At 45.4% G+C, this 17964-nt stretch overlaps 1 protein-coding gene across 2 annotated transcripts in view; it reads left to right on the top strand.

Moving 5' to 3' along the window:
- Positions 1-17964, top strand: part of ARMC10 (armadillo repeat containing 10) — a 166115-nt gene that overhangs the window by 28308 nt on the left and 119843 nt on the right. For both annotated transcript variants that reach the window (XM_086967345.1, XM_086967344.1), the window contains exon 2: positions 12499-12641. In XM_086967345.1, coding sequence (XP_086823471.1) covers positions 12499-12641 — 143 coding nt within the window. The remainder of the gene's footprint in view (positions 1-12498; positions 12642-17964) is intronic.

Below are 17964 nucleotides of genomic sequence, written 5' to 3'. Positions count from 1 at the left end.
TAAGTTAGAAAGAACAGCGAGTAAGGCAGCCAAGTGATGCCGGTGGCGAATTGACTTCTGCAGCTACCGAATACCAGTTGGTCCCACTCCAAACTTTTGGCACCAAATCTCGAGATGCCAGCTAGATATCGAAACCAGTTCTCTTGTAGTACTTTGGTTTTCATGTGAGATGCTAAGTTTGATGATAAAACTGTTGCCTTGTGTGGCCCAGAAGGTTTTATCCACCCCCACATTCCCTTGCAGTCAGCCTAAAAAGGTGCCTGTGACCTGATGACGCTTGCCTTGCAGGCTAACATTGACTGGTCTCACCATTGTTTTCTTTGGGCACTTTTTAACATTTTCTATAGATATATTCACAATTCCATATTCCACAGTCAGTTTTGGAACATTTTTAGTGATGTTTTATTCATGACACTTATTTTCTTTTATTACATTTATTGGGGGGTTTACTATCTGATTTCATTACTTTAATAATGTTTTTTGGTCCGGCTTAAATTTTTTACCTGCATTTTCTTTGAGAGGAACCTGTGTCTTCGAGCCCCAGCTACCAGGGAAAAGCCTAGTATTCCTAATTGAAACCGCATTTACTCTGTCTAGTACTTTTGCGGGAGTTAACAACCTGGATGTAACGATGTTCTCTAAAGATAATAATTCAACACTAAAACAGCTTTGCCGTATTCTGAACTAAAACACATCGAAGATGCAATTAAAAACTATTTTCCAGCTTAGTATAACTATTGCCGCATCGTTTAGACACACATCTCTAACAAACAAGAAATTGCAAATGAAAGACTTTGCTGGCCTGTTAGGGGGTGAATAAAATGTATATTGACACTTTGGGCTGAAACTGTTCAGAGAACCTTTCCTAATCTGTATTGCTTTGGTCTCTTCCGCGCGTCAATCCCTGCCCCCGCTGGGGGCTCGTTAAACCCAAAGATGTCACAAATGCCTTGGGTCCACGTTTATGTAGGGCTGTCTGTCTTCTGTGCTTTGCATTAACAGTGAAAGTGATGGATGCACAATTGCTGCCGGTGCACTGTTTTGCGGAACCCAGGTTGAGCCTCAGTTCTTGGCCCGGTAACAGGAGCACATACATTGTTGTATCTGTGGCCAGGAAAGAAGCATGAAGTAATCGAGTATGTCCGGACCCCAGTCCTGTGCCAGTGACTGTACCTACTGTATATGTTGTTTGCTCTCGCTGGATGTGGCTGGCGAGAATTTAGATTTAAAGTCTAGAAGATGCCAAAGTTTTAGTGGCGTTCATGTCTCCGAAGAAGGCTGAGTGTGCTGCTGGTTTTGGGACATTGGTCTTCCAAGCCCACCAGGGATGGCAAAGAGCATTTTACCCTTTGTGAGCTTCCACGAGGGAAGCAACACTCTGGAAAGTATCATATAGGACCCTAGAGCCAATCAGTCTGGCACTCTATCGGCTGTAGGGTGACCAACCGTCCGTAAATTTCACGGACAGTCCGTAATTTTGGCAGTCTGTCCGTTAAGGAATCTTTAACGGACGCCATTTGTCCGTCATTTTAACAGGGCACCGGTTGCTCCACCCTAAAGCCGGCACAGCTTGCACCCACCTCTTTTCTTCACTCCGATGCTGCACCAAAGCTCCTCAGATGCCCCGCAGCATTGGAGAGGCACAGCGGGATGGCTACCCTCACACCTCCAGCCCTTGATGACCTGTTGAGAGGTGCTTCGAAGGTGACTGAGAGGGAGGGGCTGCCGGTTCAGGAGCAGCGACATCTATTCACATGCAAACAGCCCTGAATGCGTCTTGTATCTGCTATTTAGAGGGGGGCTCACACATTCCATTTCTACCCAGGGCCCCAAACATCCAGACTCGGCCAGATTACACCCCTGATTACACCGAGGCAGCACCTGCTTCTCTTCACCGAGCTTAATTACTGTCACTAAATTGTAATCAAACCTCGGTTCTTCAAACGTGCAGTCTATAATGTAAGAAAATAAAGAAATGGCACAATCACACCCACACTGATTAACAAAGTATGGAGGACAATCAGTTCAATCAGTTCTCTTAGAGTATCTCCTGTAAGTACTGTACATCACAGTGGGGGATGGCATTTTGGACAGAGAGCCTGTCTTATCGTTGTCTTGTGCAGGAGAGGAGCTCAAGATGATACTAGAATACTGCATGCCCACCCCTGTGTTCCCAATCCTGTGATGGCTCCTGCCCTCCCCTCAGTGATGGCTCCTGTCCCCCCATGTGGTGGCTCCAGTCCACCCCACGCCTGGGATGGCTCCTGTCCCCCCATGTTGTGGCTCCAGTCCACCCCCACCTATGGTGGCTCTTGTCTCCCGCTGTGGTGAATCCTGTCTCCTCCCTGGGTGGCTTCTGTCCCAGTCCTGGAACGGCCCCTGCAGCGAGGGTGAAGTTCTTGATGGGCCTCTTCTCAAAAGGGCTCAGCTAAAAATTAATATGAAAAGGTCGGCGAGTAAGTAAGTGAAGGGATGGGTGAATGGCTGGATGAATTAGTGAAAGGGTGAATGGATGAATGAAAGATTGAATAAATGGCTAATGAGAGAGGATGGATGGATTGATGAGTGAGGGGAAGGATGGAGAGAAAATGTAAATAGCTGGATGTATGGGTGGAAGGGTAGCTGGATGATGGATGAGGGGAAAGATGGATGAGGGGAAGGATGATGGATGAGGAGAAGGATGGATGGGATGGATGGATGGAGGGGAAGGATGGATGGATGGATGGAGTGGATGGATGGAGGGGAAGGATGGATGGATGGATGAAGGGAAGGATAAATGGATGGGATGGATGGATGGGTGAGGGGAAGGATGGATGATGGATGAAAGGAAGGATGGATGAGGGGAAGGATGGATGGATGAGGGGAAGGATGGATGGATGAGGGGAAGGATGGATGGATGAGGGTAAGGATGGATGGGTGAGGGGATGGATGGATGGATGGATGAGGGGATGGGTGAGGGGATGGATGGATGGATGAGGGGATGGATGGATGGATGAGGGGATGGATGGATGGATGAGGGGATGGATGGATGGATGAGGGGATGGATAGAGGGGAAGGATGGATGGATGGGTGGGTGAAAGGATGGATGGATGGATGATGAGGGGAAGGATGGATGATGAGGGGATGGATGGATGGATGATGAGGGGGTGGGTGAAAGGATGGATGATGAGGGGAAGGGTGGATGGATGGATGATGAGGGGAAGGGTGGATGGATGGATGATGAGGGGAAGGGTGGATGAATGGATGATGAGGGGGTGCGTGAAAGGATGGATGGATGGATGATTAGGGAATGGATGGATGATGAGGGGGTGGGTAAAAGGATGGATGGATGATGAGGCGAAGGATGGATGGATGATGAGTGGGTGGGTAGAAGGATGGATGGATGGATGATGAGGGAAAAGGATGGATGGATGATGAGGGGAAAGGATGGATGGATGATGAGGGGAAGGATGGATGGATGATGAGGGGAAGGATGGATGGATGATGGGTGGGTGAAAGGATGGATGGATGGAGAGTCGGTGGGTGAAAGGATGGATGATAAGTGGGTGGGTGAAAGGATGGATGGATGATGAGTGGGTGGGTGAAAGGATGGATGGATGAGTGGGTGGGTGAAAGGATGGATGAGTGGGTGGGTGGATAGTGGGTGGGTGAAAGGATGGATCAGTGGATTGGATGGTGGGTGGGTGAAAGGATGGATGAGTGGGTGGGTGGGTGGGTGGATGGGTGGATGATGGGTGGGTAGGTGGATGAGTGAAATGATGGATGGATTGATGGATTGGTAAGTGCAAGGGTGAATGAATGGACGTATGAGTGAAAGGGTGGATGTAAGGATGGATGAGTGAGTGAAAGGGAGGGTAGATGGACAAAAGGATGAATAGATGTGTGAAGGAGTGAAATGATAGATGGATGAGTGATAGGATCAATGGATGGATTCATGAGTGGATGAGTAGATGGATGGATGGATGGATGGATGGGTGGATGGATGGATGGAAGGAAGGATGGCTAAGTGAAAGAGTCGATGGAGAGAGAAAGGGAGGATGGATGGATGACTAAAATAGTGGATGGGTGGAAGGATTAGTAAGTGAAAGGATGGCTGGATTGGTGAAAGGGTAAATGGCTGAATGGATGAGTGAATGGCTGGATGGGATAAAGAGTGGATGGATAAGTGTACAGATGGATAGGGTGAAATGGTGGATGGATGGATGGATGGATAATGGAGATGAGTGAAAGGATGGATGAGGGGATGGATGAAGGGATGGATGAGTGAAATGATAGATGGAAGGATACATGATGGATAGGTTTGTAAACGGTTGAATATGTTTGGAAATGGCTGGGCTTACTTATATACTATTGCGCGACCTCTGATGTGTCTGTAAAACGTACCTATTGTCCTGAAGTTTTGTCCTGAATTTTGACCTCCTGTCCTGAATTTGTGTCCTGAATTTTGACCCTTTGTCCTGAATTTTTACACTCACCGTCCTGAATTTGCACCAATGCCAGTTGGTCACCCTATAATCGGCTCTGAGGCCCGTTGGGCACAGCCAACAAGGAGATGACGCTGGAATGGAAATCGCTGCTTCTTGTGTTGGAAGTAAGCGCTGCAAATCCTCACTGCTACTACTACTTACTCATGATTGAGATTTCAGGGAATTGTTTGGGATCCTGTCTCACTGTACCTAGATAGAACCTGCTCTGACACCTTCGGGTAAAGTTCGCGCTATATAAAATCGCATAAATAAATAAAAAATAATAAATAAGTCCTCGCATACTGTGAACACCTTCTTGCCACCTCACTGCTTATTGTCCTTGGCTCCTGATAAGTGTATGTAACTTTTGCGTCACGGACTGGCGAGCCCTATCTGTACAGAAGAGAGGAGTCAGAAATGCTGCTTCGCGTTTGTGAACGCGAGACGCAAGGCCAGAATACCGATTGTGGAGCGATGGTGCGTTTAACCCACCTGAGAGGACGTGGCGTTTGTGTGCCTGGCTTTCCAACTAGAAGCGTGCTTCTCAAATCTAGTTTAATCCTCTTTACCTATGAACAGTACATGCTGACAGTGACCAGGGTTCTTTGTTGGACATACCCAAAGCGTAGATCTACTTACCAAGCTGTAATCATTTATATTCATTTTCTTCGACACGATTTCAATCGGCGTAATTAAAAAGCAGTACAGCAGTGCAATCTACTGGAATAGATCATGTACAGTATACTTGATATGTAGGTTTAAAGCTTCTTGTGTTTTAATTGCTCGATTTGACTAGGTGCCCTCTTTAGCTCAATGTTATTATCGCACATGTTCTGAGAAAGGTACACGACGCTCAGCAGTGAGGCAGGCTCATTTGAAGGAAATCCAGAACCCCCTCTGAAATCAAATGTAAAGCTGTGTCTCCCTAGCCTTTTAATGTATGTATGTAAAAGTATCTGTAAAGTGCAAACCTAGAAAGAAAGCATTGGAATGTTGATCAAGGGTGTAAGGGTACGAGCAGAGCTTTTAGTGGGCCGGGTCTCACCGGTGCGGAGCACCAGCAGTTTTTTAAAGGGGGCCTCGAAACGGGTATCTATCCGCTCTGTTTGGTGCCCTGGCAAGGGCGGTCCGTTTATTCCGGGCTGCAGTAATAGCATGACACATCAATGTGCGCGTGCTCACACTGCTCACTTCTCACTCAGCCCTGCCAGGTATCACGCATCGGGCGTTAGATTAACGCATTTCAGTATTGTGGTCCGCATCACCGCACTGAAATACGAAGTCACGCATAATAGCGCCTCGTCAGCAACGCTAAGTAATCATTCACCTTGCTGCAGGGCTCGAGTCGGGGTACCACGCGGGTGGACTGCGTCCCACCACTTATTTTCCATCCCCCTGCTTATCAAAACGCCATCCACCCTGTGCAATGCTCATTCAAAATGCGATAAAGTGCGCACAGCGCGCTACAACCAAACCACGCATTTCCGGGCGAAGCCTCGGACAGCCGATTACGCTTATCGCAGCTCTTGCTCTTTAAACCCACCCCACCCCTTCTTAACCTTGCCGGGGAGACGGACCAATCAGTGGTCGCCGTCCCTTCCTGGCCTCGCATGCTGCCTGACCTGCTGGAGACTTCCCTTCCTGCATCTACGACGCCTGAACGTCACCTAGGAAACCATTTTCGGCTTGGCGACAGTTTCACTTTTAAGTCAATCGCTGCTAAAGGAATTCTCCTCCTGTGCTGGCCCGATTTAAATGGGTGTGGTTGTGACGGAACCATTCCGTCATCAGCACAGCCCAACCGTGACTGATGACGGAATGGTTCCGTCACAAGCATCGAAGGGGTTAAGGTAACACTGGGCAAAACCTGAAGGCTGAAAGCTCCCGATTTTCTCTTTATATTGATGTTTACACATAAATTTACCGGTAAAACAATTTGTTTTACTGTCTACATTATAAAACAGAGGTTTACATACAGTAGATGCTTTGAATGTCTCTACGTGAGAATCATGACTGCCTAGACAATGGTTGCACGAAGTGACAGCACAGGGAGATAAAAATAGATAAAATTCCCTAAAGAAGCTTAAATAGCGGCTGACGTACATATGCGCTAGAACTAGGACAGCGCTAGAACTAGGACGCTGACAGATGCAGAAGAGCGTATTGTTTGTTGGGTATGACTACTACACAGCTCATTAAAGCCCTCTAAACATTGAAGTGTGAGTGTACATTAATGAGTTGAAATATGTGAGTTAAATTACCAAACCTCGTTTTTACTACCTTTAAAAAAATATCAAAACCATAAACCAGGAGCCCTAATTATTTTCTTGATACTGAGCGGTCCCGTTCATCTGCAGATAAGGTTTAGGGTCTATGAAATACTGCTGTTGTTTTGCGTAGATTCTGAGTTCCATTGTAGGTACTTGCCTTCTCGTGCAGTCAAGTAAGCTGAAACATTTGGCCAGACCAATTTTAAGATCTTCGAGAACAGTACTAGCCAGGAGCATCTCTGATTAATAAAACAACTTCTTTGATGTCAGCCTTCTCATCCAGATTACCACATACTCTTTCCGAGTGAGGATCCTCGCTAAGACTAAAACACAACACGACTGTGTGAAACATTAAGCGTTCCTTATTATTTTGTATTAATATGTCTATATGACAAAAGACGGGGACCACATAGCTGTGCCCCGAGCTGATAAAGTGACCAACTCAAACACTGTTTTTTCCAAGACTGCAACCACAGACATTCAAACGCATATTATGCATACACAGTGCAAGCTTATAAAATATTACAATTGATTGCGTTATTTGACTCGTTCAAAAATAATGTCTTATTCAATCAGGTGATGAGCTCTGATGGAGGGGTGTCATGCGAAAAAATGCAAATCAACACTTGATGGACAGAATGCAGAACAATGTCATACATTCACCCCAATACAGAGATCTGGGCCTAAATTCATCGTTTTTTTGCACTCCACACCACCCCAGTTCACACATGGCCATATGCAAATCAGCCTTGACCCTGTGCCTCATGGGAACAGTCCAGCCCGAACTGCCAAGCCATGTCTTTCCTGGACCGGAATCAAGCATCCTAGGAACGGTTTCTGGCTATCAGCCGTCTTCAGCGAGGATAACTTGGTTCCAGTGGTGTGGAGAGCATGGGACTCACGCCTGAGCATACCCATCCCACTCGGGGTGACAAAATGCAAAACAACAGTTGATGGACAGTGGTATTGGGGTGAATGTATGACATTGTTCTTCATTCTGTCCATCAACTGTTGTTTTTGCGGGGTGTCATGCGACCCTTTCCCTACCCCTTATCCGAAGGGTCGACCCCCATTTACCCCCACACGCCTGTGTCTCCATTTCTGCCTGTCTATAAACCCCCGTGTGCAGTACTGTCCCTGTGTTTCACAGTCTCTCTGCCTAAAGAGGAAACTTCCATCTATCCTTATGTCATTAAAGCTTGCAGGTTTAATGACGTTAGACTTCTCAAAGTATAAACTTGTATGTTTGCTTTTGAGGAAGACTCATACCATGCAACAGAGGAACATATTTTACAAAAGTTTGGATTGAATTCCATTATATCCGTTAGCAAGATGTCTAAAATCCCAAATATATATTAAAATGATCTACTTTACATCCTTGACTTCCGGTTCCGGTGATCAGTTACATCTGCTGACTAGTTTAATCACCATTGACTCCAAATTAAATCTTAAATATTCTCTCTGTTTTAATACGCTTCTTGACAGGTTCATTGAATACATTTTCTAGCCTCTAGCATGTGTTAGGCAAGACTGATTTGCATATGTGTGGTCTCTGTCTAGAATGGCACAGTGTGTGAAAAACAATGACCTGGAATGCAGTCTAAGCAAAGGCAAGAAAATGGAATTAATAATATCATTCCCTTCATCGTATTGTCCCTTTTGAAGCTTTGACCTGTGCGTGTTTTGTAAAGAAGTCTTCCCTTTAAAAACGTAGGCCCCCAATTTCTGAAAGTCTGTGGTGTGCAGAACACTTCGTGTTGGAACAGTTACTGCTGGTGTTAGCAAACTCCACTTGGCTTGTGAAATACACTAGCATCGTTTCGCTGTTTGTGTAATAACATGGAGCAGACATATTTTTTTGTTTCAGTCCATGCTACAGCAACATTGTTGCACAATGGCAAAAAGGAACAAGCTGGCTCCGTGGGGGGGGGGGGGGGCGGGACGGGGGGGGGGGGGGGGGGGATCTGAAAGCGCGCGATGCCAGCCTCCGGGGACAGGAGATGTGCACGCGTACGGAGTGCACATCTCCTGTCCGTACGCGTGCACATCTCCTGTATGCCGAATTCAAGCTTTTTTTCAGCTAGTAGGAAGAATCTTGCTCAGATGTACAAACTATATTTTCTGCTGCGAACACTCCTAATCTGAGTTTCCGACTGCAAAAATAGTTTCTGCACTGTATGAATACCATTTTAAGAGTCTGTACTTTTTTACTGACTTCTAAAATGGGACTACAACCTGGGGTACATTTGCCATTTGAAGGGACATTTTGTGGACTTCCCTATAAAATATCCAATTGAAATGGACTTTATCAATAATTTTTCCATTTGCAGCCATTACAAAGTTGCAAACCTCAAAGATGGGGTGGTATCTCTTTTACAAAAGAGTATGGGTCCCCTTTTAACCCCTTTTCTTTTGTAAAAATTTTGAGAGTGAGTAGACAGTGGTCCAGAGAAGCACTGCCACCTCCCACTGAAACTTTTTAAGAGCCCTGTTTTTTAATGCAGTTCAGTTTCTTTTAAGAAAAGCAGGCTGCATCTGCAAAAAAAGTCTTCTTTATTTCAAACAGTAGCACATGGTTGACTGCTGACCCTCACAGGGCACCATCCCCATGAATGTGGCCAGTCAGAGTGCGTCGCAATGTGCAACTAATCTCATAAATAATAATGAGGCTAGATCTGGTTATTAGTCAGCTAGCCCCAGAAAAAGGTAATTTCAGTAGGAGAGCTACACCTTCGCAGCCTTGGTTTTCGGATAAACTAAGAGAATGCAACCAGTGTTGTTGTACACAGGAGTGCAAGTGGGGGCTCAACTGTAGCGCATCTGGAAGTTTTTTTTTTTATAAATGTATAAACTGAAAATCAATTAATACAAAGCCTTAATCTCTAAAGAAAAATCTGCCTACGTCATGCTCAAAATAAAAACATTGAAAACCTCGACTAAAGAAATATTTACTTTGGTAAAACAACTCACAAATGTTGAGGACACCAAAAAGGCTAACAGTAATCAATCTTTGTGCAACACCATTGCATCCTTTTTTTCAGGCAAAGGTTGGGTATCTATAATGTCTTCACTGCTATGACTCCATTGCCACCGCCACCCGTCCACCCCGCCATCTCCGGAGTTAGACTGCCGGAGGCGTTACCATAAGTTCCATCTTGTTCTCAAGATGAGAAAGGCAGTACCTATCCTGATCCAGTACTCCTTTAATCTTTTATCTTTTCCAGTACTGACGGCCAAGAGAGTTCTGGCCTTTCTCTAATCAATAAAATGTGGTTCCATCTGGACCCTTGTCCTCCCAGGATTTAGGAACTAGTTCCTAAAATAATAGCCAGCTGGTGATCATTTTCAATGAAAAGTTTAGTCAAGGCTATTTCGCGAAGGCTTGGAAAAGAGCCTCCGTCTTGCTGTTACTCAAGAAACCCAACTTGAGTCCTTTAAACCCCAACAATTATTGGTCAATATCACGCCTCCCTTTCCCAGCTAAGATTTTGGAGAAGGCAATTGATAAAGTACTGGTCACAAGTATACTCTTCTTCTGGACCATTCAAAGTTTTGTTTCCGGGGTGAACACAGTACCGAGTCATCCTTGATTGTTCCTTTGGAAGAACTGAGAACCACCTTAGATTATGGAAGTAACGCAGCCTTGATCCTGTTGAATCTCTCAGCTGCATTTGCCACGGTCATTCATTATATATCGATTGGCAGTCTCCATTCTATAGGCATCAGGGGTTCTTCTCAGGTCCTTTAAAAAAATGTCCTATCCGAGAGAGAACAATTTGTGGCTTTTGATGACTTCTCATCCAGATCCTTCACAGTCCCATGTGGGGTACCGCAGGACTCCTCTTTGAGCCTTAAGCTTTTTCGTTTTTATATTACCCCCCTGACAGTACTTATCAAAACGCTTGATTTCTTGGTTGTGAGCTGCGCAGATGATACTCAGATCGTAGTATCAGTGCCTGGAAACCAAGAGCACACCGCAAGAAGATTCTATAGCTGCATGCGGTAAATTAGTAATTGGATGTCCAACAATTGTCTCAAGTTTAACTCTGATAAAACCGAAGTGCTCCTGCTGGGCAACAACACTTCTATTTGGATTGTAACTTAGTGGACTCAGGAATTAGGAAGCCCATCAACACTGGTCTCCAAAGCAAAAAATCTAGGTATAGTATTCGACGACAGATTGTCATTTGAAAACAAATTAACGCCATGACCTCCTTATCCTTCTTTGCTCGCAAAATCTTGAAGAAGGTCTTCCTGTTTATCCGACAAAATGTACAGAAGTTGGTTGTCACGGCCTTTGTGCTTTTGTGACTGGGCTATTGCAATGTACTGTATATTAACATACAGCAGAGACTCTTAAGTACAAGTCCTGCAGAACGTTGTGGTGTGCATGTTATTTGATATTCCCAAGCATCAACCAGTATCACAAGCCTTGATTAGCCTCATTGGCTACCCATTCAAAGCGCATTGACTCAAAGCATTGTGCATTGCTTTCATAGCTTTGAATGGTTTAGATCCGGACTTTTTAAAACTAACGTTTATTTCGTACCGCCCATCCAGAACTCTGAGATCCTCCGCGGCTTACAATGTGATGATTCCCAAATTCAAGAGAGTCCATTGAGGTGGCTGAAGTTTCGTTCATTGCACAGTCAAACGATGGAACAACTTCACACTTCAATTGAAGAAATGTACACGCCTTCTCTTTAAAGAAAGTTTTAGAGACATGGCTTTTTAATTAAGTTTTCTTTCTCTCTTCCATGAGGATTTTCTAAGTAATCATTTACTTTTCTCTGGTTCTCTTCTTCCGCGGTGGGCAGCACCAAGTTGCCTTCGGGCAATAGCATGCTATACAAAAAGAAATTGTATTTCAGGTGCGCGCAATACAGTCCATGTGAGCATAGGTTTAGCTAACACATTTCACAGAGTAAGGCAGGACAGAAAGGACTCCTTTCCAGTGAGTTATTTCCTATAATAGAGAAGCGAGTCTAGGGGATAGCCTATGTGCATACTCTGTTCCAGAGAAGGAGGGATACCGAAAGCGTCTGTAGGGTACAAAAGGGAGGAAGAAGTGGGCAGGGAAGGACCCTAACCTGAACGAGGAGGAGATGGTTCACTTGTGGCATTTATGTCTCTCTGCAAGCAAAAACATTGGGTAAGAACAAAGGGAGTGGGATGTAATGGGAGAAGGAATGGCCCAAACAAGGAGGGTTTGGTTACTGGTTGTCTTTTGTCCCATCATAATCCAAGTTAGATGTCAGTGCAGCCACCGTACAATGGCTGATTTTACAGAAACTCTGGACTGGACATATTACAAGACCCATTACATACTAATGCTCCAAAACATTGATCACTTGTACACCATGTGAGAGGGAACACGGGTCGGCGAGTAGGTGTAATGAAAGTGCATGATACCCCAAACACAGCACCTCCAGTCTCATTTATACTGGTGTAATACCCAGAGGGTCTTGTCTAGAAGCCATTGAATGTGTCCTTTGTGCGCCACACAAACTCATACAATGTTTGGCTTAATACTAGCCCATTTCATTTTCTGTGTCTTGTGATCTCGTTTTGAACTTCCTGCATTCAAGCCATCTTTTTTGTTTACCTGTCCTCCTCTCCCTAGCTGGCTTGAGCCTTTGTATTCTTCACAAGTTGCTAATATTTGTATGATATGTTTAACTTAGAATGATTGATACAATGATCCGTGTGGGTAAAAAATTGTGAAAGGTACACATGTATAATTATCTTTTTTGTATTTACAGATGTTCTAATAAATCCATCAAGCAATTTGGATGCTCAACATCTACAAAGAGTTATTGAACTGCTTGAAGCTACAGAAGAATCGTCAGTTCGAAAACAAACCTTGATTACTCTTAGTAACAGTGCTGCATTTTCAGTTAATCAAGTGAGTTATTTGTTCTTCTATTAATCTGTAAATTGATTTATAGGAACCGTTTCAATCCATTTTCATTACCTTCAAAATATTTGTTTCTCACAATTAGAGTCCAATAATTGAGACTTAGGTCACAAAAATAAAACTTGTCAACCGCATTTTAGAATAGGTGTGCATGATTGAGAATATCCATCAAAGGCTTGTTAAAGCAAATGCTTATATTCTCCATTCTGTTAAAGCTTCGTCCTTACTTTTAAGAGCTTCAACATTTTTATCTGTTTCAAGACTCCTAGTTCTCTCTGTGGTCCCAACTTGGCTGCCCTTTCTTTATAAAAAAAATCTTCAGTTTTCTAAATTGATAGATATTAAAGGAGTTGGCGTTGGTAAGTGATCTTGTGTTCCCTTAAAGCCTCATTCCACCCCATGTTCTGTGTCATACATCATGCTACGGATGTAAGCAGCGGTTGTGTTCATGCACAATCTCTGTGAAACTTTGACTGTAAAGATTTCTCGTTAAGAGAAGTGGTTGTGTTGCAATTACCTCCCACAAACATCCTAAGCCTACTGCATAGCAAGAAGGCAAGGAAGCACAGTAGGTTTATTTGTAACTTCCTGTGTCATAGAGGGTCCTCTCTTCTCTTGAAGCATGTGCTGCCTCTCAGGATCGAGCTTACCTTCAGCAGAAGGGAACAAGATTGAAACTTGAGTGGTGATACTTGAGTTTCTTTTTAATTTCTTACTGTTGTTAGATTCCTCATGAGTGGTCCATATTTTTGCTCTGTTCCCTCTGGTATCTTCCATAAGTAGGTTGTGCTCTGTTTCCAGATGAGGGCTTGGGGTATTCATGGCGAATCTCTTTCTGGATTATTTTTATTTTATTTTTCAAAAACCTTCATTGAACATTAAGGCATGACACAGTTTCCAATTCCATCAGATAGCATAACATCCATTCAAGCACAAATATGTTTAACACTATGGGAGTCATATTGACCAATGTGTACCACAGCACGCCAGAGATATGGAGAGATAAGTCCGATATACTGATGCGATGTGTGGATAATCAGTCAAGTGTTAAGAGTCATTCTTGTCGGGGCCATCCACCATAGTTTGGGTACCGGTGACAGAAGGACTTCCAGTGGGTTCTTCAGGCTTGGCCAGCCAGTGTAGATCGGAGACGAGAGGGCCCCAAATATCGGGAGGTCTATTAGCCTCAGGCATCAAGTCCCAAAATTCGCCCAAAAGCGTCTGGCAGTGGGCAGCGTCAGCAATCCAATGTTTGGCCTGCGGCACCTGCTTATGGCCCCAGTGTATTGCCACTCAGCACCTGGCGAGCGCCAGTAGCATTGTGGTTAGTTTGCGGTTAGCGTTAGAAATGTCCTTGACATAACCCAGAAGGCACAGGAGAGGATCAGGAGCTATGTGCTCCAGAGTGATATCGCTGATTAAAGTGCACACCTCCAGCCAGAAATCAGAAACTCTGGGGCACGACCAGGCTAGGTGCACAAAACCCGCACCAGGAGCTGAGCAGCATTCGCATCTGTCACGGTGTATCAGCCTCATCTTGTGCAGTATTATAGGAGTGCAATAAAGTTGGTGTAGATATTTGAAATGGATAAGTCGTAGACGATAATTGAGAGACGCTTGGTTTGGTAGCAGCAATACTGCCACTGCGCAAGAGAGGCCACCAACAATTCCGAGCCCCATGCATTGTGAGCGCACTCAGTGTCTGTGGGGGAGGCCGCCAGTGTGAGAGCATATAGTCTTGTGACCAGTTTGCATGGGGAAGTGGCAGAGTGGATGTACTCGGGCGCAGCATTAGGCTGGGGAGCGAGTGGGATTAATACTTTTACATGTGGCCCTTATCTGATAATAGAGCAATTTATTGAGTGATGCTGCACCATCGGGGTGAGTGAGAAACTGGTTATTGGGGTAGAGGTCAACATTGGTGTGGATGCCAAAATCTGCGGAGAGCCATGCCAGCAGTTTGCAGTGGAGGGAATGAGGAATTACTGGCAAGCTGCATTGAAGCAGTAGATAGGTCCTTAGTGCAAGTGTACCTGCGGAGTCCATCCCAGGCCCAGCGCACACATTCCACTGTGTCGACCTCGACTTGAGTGTTCCTGTGTGGTAAAAACTACTGATCCCAGTGTCCAGGGGGAGGCCAGATATGCCTCGACCGCCACGTGTGGCTGGAATGGCGTTGGATGGATCAAAAAATGAATGAAGCTCGCTTGGGCGCAGAGTGCGTAGAGCCTGAAAAAAGGGCTCCCATTCCGCCGCTGACTAAGGGCAGTGTTAAGACGTCTTGGGCAATACGGGGCTGGTGTCCAGCCTAAATCAGTGTAATAATATTGGAACGTAGTCTTTTGAAAAAGTGTGATGTGAGTGGAATGGGGATATTTAAAAATAAATATAGAAATTTTGGGAGCACGACCATTTTCAGAATTGCGAGGCGGCCGGCTAATGAGAGGGGAAGTTTTTGCCATGATTGTATTTTGGTTTCGAGCCAATCCATAGCTTTGCCGAAATGGGACCTCCTCAGCTCGTCCATATCTCTGCTCAGCCAAATGCCAAGGTATCTGGTGGGACCAGTCACCTAAATGAATGCGTAGTCAGTTGGAAACAGCTTGGTAGCATCTGTGAGGGGGAAGAGGATGGATTTGCTCCAGTTAACCCGTACTCCAGAGAGGGAGCTGAAATGGATCACTTCCCTTGTCATGGCAGCCAGGTTCTCTTACGGTTCCTGAATGTATATTGTGACATTGTCTGCGTACATTGAGGTCACCAGGGCGCAGGATGAAAAGCTGATGCCCTGCTGGGTGTGGTGTTGGCGCCGCCAGAGGTTCCATAGCAATGGCGAATAGCATAGGGGACAAGGTGCCTGGTGCCCCCTCGTGATAGCTATGGGGTCGGTAACCTGCCCGCTAATCGTGATGCGTGCTGTCAGGAGTGTGTAGGGAAGCTGGATCTTTTGAACGAAGCAAGGACTAAAGCCTAGTCGAGGAAGAAGATAGAAAAGGAAGGGCCATTCCAGCACATCAAAAGCCTTAGTGGTGTCTAGGAGGGCGGCCACTGCAGTCAAAGCGGGATTGATCTGGTGGATAACAGAAAATGGTGCACAGATTGTGCGAAGTTGCACATCCAGTGATAAACCCGATTGGTCTGGACGGGCTATTAGTAGCATTAGGGGGAGAAGACGATTGGCTAACAGTTTTGCATACATTTTGTTGTCGGTATTGATTAGTTATAAGTGGCGATATGAATCGCAACTCTCTGGGGATTTATAAGGTTTAAGAACGAGAGTAATCATGGCTTCGCAAAGAGAAGGGGGAAATCTGCCCAAGGCAAGATATTCATTGTACATCTCTGCCAGATGTGGAACAAGGAGAGATGTATATTCTTATTAGAGGACGGGTGAGCCCGTCTGAGCCTGAAGCTTTTATCGCCCAGGAGTCCTGCAATAACTTTCGTTTTTTCTTCATGGGTAAATGGCTCATACAGATATTCACGGATTCTGTTGCCGAGCCATAAAAGCCTGATCAAATCAAAGTACTGATCCAGGATCTCCAGAGGCGGGGCCTTATCAGCAGTGTATAGTTGAGCATAGAAAGGGGAGATCCTAGCGATAATGTCGCCAGGGTAATTAGTCCTTTCGGCAGTCTTGTAGCTAAGCGAAGTGATATATGAGGATGCATGTGGCTGTCTTAGTAAGTTTGTAAGGGTCTTACCAGGGCGATCGCCTCCCCATAACGGCGAGCATGAGCCTATCTGCCTAAGAATGCAACTTCTCTATCTGCCTCAGCGTGGAACTCGGTGAGTTTAGTTCTGATAGAGGCGAGGGTGGTGGGACTGGGGTTCTGTGATTGCTGGAGGTCTAGTGCTTGATGTCTTTCTCCAAGCCCTCGAGGGTTCCTCTGATGGACGTTAGCACCCTGGATTGTTTAGCAATACATTCCCCCCGGATCACAGCCTTGAAGGTGCTCAAAATAGTCTCTGATGGCACCCCCAATCTTCTCGGAAAAAGCAGCATCGCAAAACGAGTTAGGGGGTATGCGCCATGTGAACATACAGTAAGGGGTAAGCGGAAATCCCAGACACAGATGCACCAGGGTGTGATCTGATAGTGTACAGGCCAGGTGGTCCACAGAGGTGACCCAGGAGGCAATGTGCGAGTGATAAGCCATAAGTTGATGCAGGACCAAGATCTGCGCGAATCGGATTCTGGGTGTTCCTGGCGCCAGGTGTCTAATAGGGAGTTGTCCTTTAAAATGTAATATAGTGTGGCTGTGGCCTGTGGGTGTTGGATGCGACAATGAAGGAGTGTGCGCCGTGCCAGGAATGCCTTTCTGAAGAGGATGGTGATGCTGCGCGCCTAGTTGGAATAGGTGTCTCTTGGGGGAAACACACATCCACATTATGTCTGATAAGATATGGGTGCATGAGGCGTGCCTTTATCTAGTCGTTGAGACCCCTTATGTTCCAGGTCAGAAGGTGGTGTCAGTCATGTAGTGGCCAGGAAAAGATAATGATGTAGTCTGTGGTCAGGCAGAAAAGGCCAGATTCCTGAAAGGTGGAGTGTTACGGAATGTATGCGGTCTGTAACATGCCATTATCAATACAAGAATAACGACAAAACAAACCCCCCTGCGACAGGGTGCCAGATGTGGAACCCTGAATTAAAAACCCATGACCTCCCCCCACCCACTTCAACCCCCCAAATATGTTGAACATCTGAACCACCCACATCCAGGGAACCTGAATTTGGAGAACTTTGGGGCACATGCATCATTGAAAATATCAGTCGCAAAGGGGCAGATTTGCAGAATCTGCCCTTTTGCGACCAGTTTTTTTGCATTTGAGATGCATCAACCCAAATGCAATTTCGCAATTTAGGTAATCGTAAATTTTGCAATTACCTAAATCGCGAATGCAATTAGAGAATCGCAAATTGCAATTCCCTAAATGCAATGCATAATGCAATCGCAAATAGCGATTTCGCTATTAGGGATCGCAAATTACCATCAATTTGAACTTGATGGTAATTTGCAAAAACGTTGAAAAATGCACTAAAGGGGCAGTGTGTGCACAACATCTGCAAACATGCATATTTCAGAGGTGCATTAGGGTGTCCTTTTGGTACCCTGGCACCCTTGAAATTTCATGCGCAATTTGCAGGTACCTATTGGTAAAGCTCTGGAAATCGGAAGGAGAGCTGCCCTGACCACGGACAAGGAGACACGACTTGTCAAGCTAGGATTTGTAATTAGTTCCCATGCTCCAGAATTCAAATCTAAGGGGAAATGGAACCTCCTATCCTGGAATAGAGCAGGCCTCC

Source organism: Lissotriton vulgaris, chromosome 1_1 (assembly GCF_964263255.1).
Source record: "Lissotriton vulgaris chromosome 1_1, aLisVul1.2, whole genome shotgun sequence".
NCBI lineage: Eukaryota > Metazoa > Chordata > Amphibia > Caudata > Salamandridae > Lissotriton > Lissotriton vulgaris.
This window is presented reverse-complemented; position numbering and strand designations above follow the sequence as displayed.